Raw genomic sequence first — 8,549 nt, 5'->3', positions numbered from 1 at the left:
TCTTTATCTCTCGGTCAAGGTCGGCTATCAGACATACCAGCCACGACTGGATAATCATCCTATCAGTCCCAGTTGGCGCCCATCTCTTCAGCTCACAACACACCTACAGCAGCAACCTCTCTTCCATAAAGGTATTTTTATTTTCTCTCTATAACTAAAACTTAAAAGGTCATCCAAATATTATCATCTTACAGCCAATATTTAATTTCATAGCTGAATTCCATAACATTCCTCGAAAACTCATTTCCATGTTTATTATCTACAACACTATTCTCAGTTTTTATTCATTGTCTACACAAATCTACGGTACATGTACGGCACTCAATCTGAAGAAACTACGATCTTATAATATTGAAAACAATGTGTAAATACTTAGAGATGTATGAAAACGTGGACAAAATCTCCAGAGAATTTATTTCTGCTTTTACACAACATGGATTGGTTCTCATTTTGTAATAACAAATATATTGATTTCACAAAAATGAATTACATTTGCCACGTAATTTGTTTCAATCTTAAAATTTGTAGTAAATCGAGGTTAAAATATTTTACTAAAAGGTACAGTTCTGTGCTATTTGGGGAAACTGGGATTGGAGGTTATATGATTTCATTTATGAACAAAATTTAATTATGAATTGTACATAGTCATCACAAAACGCTGTGCAAATAAGATTTGTTCTTCACACAACATAACCATTTTGGTATATTTTTATTTATACAGTTTGGTTATTTTATATTATAATCAGTCTAAAACATAATTAACCGGTTTCTTTTCGCAGTTTTAAAAGAGTTTCTGATAACTCTGACTCCACCATGGCGGCAAAGAACTGATAATTATAAGGTTAGGTCAATAACCTCTGTCAAGGTAAAACTATGCAGTTTTTATCACAGGCTTTCTTATCACCTGTGACCTGGCTTGATACACATGTAGACTGTGTAGTAGGTTAAAGTATAAACGAGTAGTACTCGTACTTCCGGCAGAAATACAGTTTTGTACTCTGTATGGGTACAGATTAAAGTCTCGCCGTACATTAAATGCATGTTAAATCTTCAAAAAGGGGAATGGTGGAACATGTAACATACTATTTAACTGCTAGCAGTTACCAGCAGCTTAATTTATAGGATTAATTTCTGACACAAATGTTGAGTTTGCCTGTTTGCAAATTATTTTGAAATAATTTTACACTTTTGAAAATGTTTCAAGTGTATATTTATGATCATAGTAATTTATTCTGTTTATTATTTCAATGAGACAATTGCCTTGATGTTTCTTTCGATCAAAAACCATGAATTATCATAAATTAATTGAATATGTGGTTGTGCTATCAGAAAACAATGCTTACTCTGAACAGATTATTATATTTCACATACTATTTTAATTTATGATACTTTTTGCTGTAATGCAACTTTAAAGACCATGATGGAATTTTTTGCCACTTTAGACAACAGTGGGGCGTATCCTGGAGGGATTTTCAAAATTGGAATAGGCCTATATATTAACTATTGTCCCGAAGAACGTCCATATAAAATTTCAGTTCAGTCAATGCAGTAAATTTCACGTTAATAAAAACACACAGACAGACACCATTAGTTTCTTATATACTAGTATAGATATATATCCTACTGGATAATGAGGCTTAATGAGCACAATTTGAATGCGAAAAAACAAACACTAACCCAAAGAGAGATAACATTAGATTTTAAAATAATAGTACAGAAACATAACAACCAATATTAGTACCTGCTCTGCAAGTACTTTTCGTGAATCAATCATTACTAAAATTAAATTATGCTATTGCAATTAACTAAAAAATTCAAAATAAACGTTGGAAAGACTCTATTACAATTGGGTTTAAAAATATACACGTTCTCTTGTCTCTGGCTCAAAATAGAAGTGAGATGGTATTTCAGTAATCAGTACTTTGTAATGGTTACTTTTTTCCATTATATGTAACGGTTACTGAGATCCAAAAATACTGATGACAGATACTTGGTATCTAGTACTCCATATGGTAACAAGATACAGATATTTTATCGTACTGATTATATACGATGACTATTATGATATTTCTAACCCTGAAGTACTCTTATCCTCACTGATACCGAATACTGAAATACTGATTTGAGGCTGCCAAATACAAAAAAATAAATACCGCAATTATAACACTCCAACTGCAAAATATTACTACTTCACAATTTAAATCACTTATCTATCCCGTTGTAAGTGTGATATTCTTGAATTAGTTATTGAGTAATATATATATATATATATATATATATATATATATATATATATATATATATATATTCAAAGAAAATTAAACATTTTATATGATACAATGAGTTAAAAGTGTTTAATTATGTAAACTATGATTAGATTTTTAATTATTTTAATTCAAATGAGAGTTTATTTAATTTTTTAGTAATACAAAACTGTTTTAATGTACCAACAATTCACCAAAGAAATTTAAATTACTTATAATATATAATTTTATGTTCATAACCAAAATACCCAGTGTAACAGTCCATTTAATTCTATTCAAAGAAGCAGAAGTAAAATTGATCGTACAATTCATTAATTACATCTCAAAAAGTATACAGTTTTTAATAATAATAAATTATGGTTATACATTATTTTACATGATTTCGTTGTACTTTTGAATACTAAGCGTTAAAAGTACGGAAATACAGATTTAGAGTATCTATTATTTAAAACTTTACCAGTGCGGAAATACAGAATTCGAGTATCCAGTATTTAAAAACGTTACCAGTGCGGAAATACAGATTTCAAGTATCCAGTATTTAAAGCGTTATAAGTACGGGAGTACTGATTTCGACTATCCGGTATTTAAATCTTTACCAGTACGGAAATACTGATTTCAATTATCCAATGTTTGCACTCAGTATCGTCGACTAATGAGATCAGAAGTAACGGTTACACGTTCGCACTGATTTAGCCCATCTCTGCCTCACAGGGAACGTGCAGCTGTAGCTTCCGTAATCTATCATATGGGGAACCAACTTCAAATTAATCTGTACTCTATTAGTGTTCTACTATAAATCTATCAATTACATAAATTGTACAGATCTCATAAACTATGTTTCATTTCGTTATTTATACATTGTAACTTTGAGCCGGCTTTAAAATTTGTGGTAAAACGTAAATAGAAACGAAAATAAAATTTTTTAGGTGTAACTAATAGTAATTTTTTATGTGATGTCAAAAGTTTGAATAAGATGGGATATATAATCAAGACAGTTTGGTGTTAGGTAGGGAACTCTTTGTATTTGATTGAACTTGTCTTTCATTGTTACTTTTTGAGAAACCAAATCCACCTTTTGCTATGTCCGTAGTACTATTACAAAGCCTATGAAAAGAAGTCAATGGCATATTGGATTAAAGTCTTAATTAGTTTCATAAAACTAATAAGACTACGGATGTAGGATTCATAAAAACTGATGATATGCTAGAATTATTAATCTCTAGTCTTCAATTACGTTGAGTACTAGAGGCTTTTGTGATTTTTCTAATTTCTTTTTTAGACTAATAAAACATTAAAATATATTCCTGTATTAAAGTTACATTCCTTGGTTGAACAAGGAAAATAAATAAATAATTTTTGAATAGTTATTAATGCACTCAACCTGCAACATCTAATTGTGCAGTTTAGTAGTAAATTTTAAAACGTTAAAGTTGTGTGTTTGAAGGACACCATGCCTCTTACCCTGTACTATGCAGAAGTCAGCCCCCCAGTACGATCTGTGGACCTGGTCATCCACGCTCTAGGATTGTCTGCTGAACACAAGGATATCAACTTGTTCGAAAAAGAAACCAGGACTCCAGAATATCTGAAGGTAAATTAAAAAATATATTAGATTAACAATTAGACTTACCAGATAAATGTTATAAGCTGTTCTAACAAGTTGAGCTTGTAGGGTATATGCTGCAGAATGGCAATCTCTGGAAACAATGCTTCAGAATAATTCGGAATATTAATCGTAGCAAACAATATATCCCATATAAAATACGTGCTTATCGCTTTTGTTATTAGTCTGCAGAATAGTAAACTCGGATTTATTCTCAATATACATCTATTTAATACAAAAAACGAACTTTTCAGGTGAACCCTCTACATACGATTCCAGCCATTGATGATAATGGATTTATCCTCTGGGGAAGGTGAGTAGGAATATTATATGTATATATATATATATATATATATATAATATATATATATATATGGTATATATATATATATATATGGTATATATATATAAATATATATATATATATATGTACCATTACATGTGTAGTCTATTATAGACAGGGTGTCCCGTAACTCTTCGTATACCACAAGATTGTATTATAGTAAAGCTAAATTTTATATGTCAAAGAAATATATCAATTTTAGATTATAGAAAGCAATAAAACTTTCTTTTTACTAAGTTTGGCCAGTGAAAATTAGTTAACAGGGCAAACAATTATGTGTGACAGCATTTAAATGGTTCTAATTTATGATTCGATATTATCGATCACTCGAATGTTGGACGTTTATTATACTACAACCCATCATTTTAGTGTAAATAATATGAAACCCAGTTTGTCTAAATACGCTGGTCTTACAGCCAAGCAATCAACACCTACCTGGTGTCCAAGTACGGCAAGGACGACTCTCTCTACCCGAAGGACCTCCAGAAGAGAGCCATCGTGGATCAAAGGCTCCACTACAGCAACGATGTCTTTTACGTCTTGAAGCAATCAACTGTAAGTAAATACTGATTAATTAAGTACATCAAACGTTGAGGCATTGTAGCCTTAAAAACATATACTTACAACTCTTATTTAATTGGAGAACCAAGGATTTCAAATCCACACCACATCGCAAAATTTCAAACACAATTTAACTCTTGAATATTTCAGCGTCTTTGTTTCTTTTCAGGCTACCTCCACATACCATTTTTTACTAAATTTTAATTATATACATCCACAGGTGAGTGAAAATGGTGGGAGCTGTATATTGATAGACTGGCTTACAAATCATCGAAAACCTGGCAGCATGAAATGAGGAAGCCATTTTGATTGATGGTTGAATAGGTTAAGGCTTTTGATAAGATGACCATGATACGGCTCTGTCTTTTTCCCTTACCTGTGAAGATGAAAACTCATCATTTTAGTTCAGGTTTAACTTTTTTTGGCAGAAGATGGACGCCCATAGCGATGCTGAAATACTTAAAAGAAATTGTGTTAACAAGTTCTACACGAGATGTAAACCAAGAAACCAAATTTATGATCAAGAAAACCTTTTATTGTGTTTTGTAATATTTTAGTAGTATACGAGATTATTGTTTTCTATTCCAATTTTGAGTCTTCTGCTATTAATATTTTGGTGATTGCTTCAAAGATTTGCAATGAAACTAGCAAAATATGCACATTACAAGAGTTTCAAATGTTCTTAACATTTCTTAAAACTTAAATGTCTGTAATACATTTTAAAAACATAAACGTTTTCTTCTGTGGCTTCTTAATACCCCTGTGAGATTTGGCTAGAGTACTTAATTAATATGCCCTCACAGGCAGCTGTTCACTTCACCAACAAGCTGCCCAATTGGATAAATAATGCCGTAACACCCAATGTTTAAAAAAACTCGTTTGAAACGTATTTTAGCGTCACAAGTATTTTATATATATGATGTTACCGAGTTCTTGACATTTGACTGGGAGATCGCCCAATCGGACGATTTACGCCGGCGCTGTAGGTGGACAATTGGCAAGGGATGTTAGATACATGAATATTGTTGAATAGTATGTTTGAATGTGATCCTGATATGGGGAGAATGCGCAAGATGTTAGCTCTGAACTTTTAATACTGACGTTTGCTATACGTGTAAATTATGTCTTTGCAATAAAGATTGATTGATTAATTGATTGAATATGTCTCGAAACCAACTGCTTTTAGCTGAACTAAGATTATCGTATTACTTATTTTTGCAGGTAGCCTTACTCTTTTTTCAGCAACAACCCTCTTCAGAATTACTGAGCAAGATTCGAGAGACCCAAGAGAACGTGGAGAAGCTTCTGACTGGGCAAAAATTCATGGCTGGCGATTCTCTCACTCTGGCCGATTACAGCTACATTACTTACATGGACATCTTAGAGGTAATCTCTTAATGTCTTATCTGTCTTTCTTTCTCTTAATTTCTTTTGTTCTTATGTATTATTGTTATCACTTGTATGTGCCTGTTTTTTTTAATTAATTTCTAGGTTATCAAAATTAGGTTATCAATACTATGCTGTCGTAACCTGTCTATTTTGTTTTTTTTAACTATATTTTAATTTTGCTATTCTATCTTTTCTCCCTTAAACATAAACCTGATTTCTTGTCAACAGTATAAATTATATTCGTTCTATTCATAGTTTCATGTTCGTAATCTTGTGGAAAGATCAAATATACATATTTTTGGAGGATTTAGAAAATGTACAGTTTACAATCATCGTAAGGTTGTCTTGGGGACAAATAGATCAATTACTCTTGCCTAAACATTTAAAAACTTTTGAGGTTATGACTTTTTAATACAGGTAAAATTCACGAAATTTAGCCATATTCAAAGCCACGTGAGAAAAAAGGACATGTTTGGATAAATATAATGAGTAATAACAATCAGGAGCAGTACTTGATATATAATTTGGCAATTCATTTAATAGAGATATTTCGCGAACAACCGAGAAGATAAGTAATTTTACAGTGCAAAAATGTTTGTTTATCACTAACAAATGTATTGTATAGTTATCAAATGTGATCGTATAGATAAACCGAAATGCATAATAAATAAAACAAGATTTTTTGGAACAAATGTTCCGCATGTCGTGTATGCCAAAAAAGGCCAGTGTATCTGCTTTTTTAATTCTACCAAAGGAAAAATCTTTATTGCAACAAAAACGAGCTGTTAACTTATACAGTTCAAGTCCAATTACCACAAGGCATTACAAAACAAATAATAGTAAATACTAGTTAAGTCTTTACTGGTATATCTTAACTTAAATTTAAAATAGAGTTCAAGTAATAAAATCCATTCTTTACAGAAAATTAAAACTAACAATTAACAAATGATAACACAGATAATGAAAAGTACAACAATTAAAGTTTATAAAATAATTATTAGGAACCAAATGAGAGAGGACACTTAGACACTATACAATATAGATTCTACATATAGGGTAGTATCATATCCATTCGTTCTTGATGACAAATTTCTAAATAAAGAAATCTATAGCGAGTATATGGACATTAATATGAACTATTAATGCTAATTAATATTAACGAATTAATATGAACATTAATACTTAGCTCAGTAACGGTAGCTGCTATTCAATTCAAACTCAAAATGACTTAAATTTTAGAATTATTGTTTCGATCTGACCCTCAAATGTGCACTGTTAAACTTGGATAATCCAGAATAATGTTTGATAGCTCTTATTTACAGAATAGTTCATAAGAACACAGTATATGAATACGAAAATCTCAAATGGAACAATATATAACTGAGAACATAACTGATAGGTCAGATTTGAGAGAAAAGGTTTAATTTAAACCGAAAATACTCAACTAATTTATGATACACATTTATTTTACTAATTTAAACTCATTTAATTAGTCATTGCACTATTTCAACATCTCTGAAGCTCATGATCTCTTCAATGGCAATTTACCTGTACGGGTGGCTTCTATATGAGAAGATATGATATTTCGTATAAAATAATGATTATACAATGTACTAAAAAAATTTTAATTTCTAATCCATGTAAGTCTGTAGAAACTTCTTGGTCATATTCTGTTGTTTTCCGTTTAGAAAAGAAATTGCTAGGACGATTGTTCTTAGTTACAAGGGTACTGTTAATTCCTGAAAATACTTATCCTTTGATCATATTCATCTAAAATTCATGGGTACTGGGGTTTCTAACGTTTACAGTTTGTATGATTATTGGAAGGTATTACTCTGTTTCAGGTTTACTGTCCTGCAGGAAACAGGTTGCCGTTGACGAAGCAGTGGCAAGAACGCTGCAAGTCAACCATGAAAGACTTTGACAAGGTCAACAAAAACGGCGCCAATCAACTTTGTACCGCAATTAAGCAAGTTCTAACTTAATTATCCTCCAAATGTGATGTCAAGCCCACTTGATGACATCTCATTCTGTTACCAAGAGTTTTTAAATAATCCAAGAATAAAAAGAGCTCTAGTTAAAATGAAGTAACCTTTTATTTTCAATAATGTCCGTTCTTCAAACTATAAAGCTGTAAATTTTATAAAAATATGTAATTAAAAAAAAAATAAACGCACTATGTCTCCTTTCATGCGCTACTTATGTTTGTTCCCTAAGTCTATATTTACAATAAAGCACATTGTAAATAAGTTGTACTATTAAACTTTAAAATTACTTCTAAAACTAAATTAAACTGAAATTTAAGTAAAAATACAAGATTTACTGTTTTACAGCTATGTTCAGAAGATTAGTGCTGAATCAATCAACGAGCAATAAGACTTTTAGCACA

General features: G+C 30.9%; 1 protein-coding gene across 2 annotated transcripts; it reads left to right on the top strand.

Annotated features, from left to right (window-relative positions):
• Positions 1 to 8,349, top strand: LOC124367833 (glutathione S-transferase 1-like). Of its 2 annotated transcripts, none has more exons than XM_046824976.1 (6): positions 1 to 131; positions 3,709 to 3,855; positions 4,122 to 4,180; positions 4,627 to 4,765; positions 5,993 to 6,157; positions 8,005 to 8,349. In XM_046824976.1, the coding sequence occupies exons 2-6, from the start codon at positions 3,715 to 3,717 to the stop codon at positions 8,143 to 8,145; spliced, it is 645 nt and encodes a 214-aa protein (XP_046680932.1). In that variant the 5' UTR covers positions 1 to 131; positions 3,709 to 3,714; the 3' UTR covers positions 8,146 to 8,349. The 2 variants fall into 2 exon arrangements, with proteins under 2 accessions (XP_046680932.1, XP_046680933.1); XM_046824977.1 differs by having other exon boundaries at positions 45 to 131; positions 3,695 to 3,855.
• Positions 8,350 to 8,549: the final 200 nt, after the last annotated feature.

This window comes from Homalodisca vitripennis, chromosome 8 (genome assembly GCF_021130785.1).
Source record: "Homalodisca vitripennis isolate AUS2020 chromosome 8, UT_GWSS_2.1, whole genome shotgun sequence".
Classification (NCBI taxonomy): domain Eukaryota; kingdom Metazoa; phylum Arthropoda; class Insecta; order Hemiptera; family Cicadellidae; genus Homalodisca; species Homalodisca vitripennis.
Note: the sequence above shows the minus strand (reverse complement) of the source record. Positions and strands in the feature narration are given on the sequence as shown.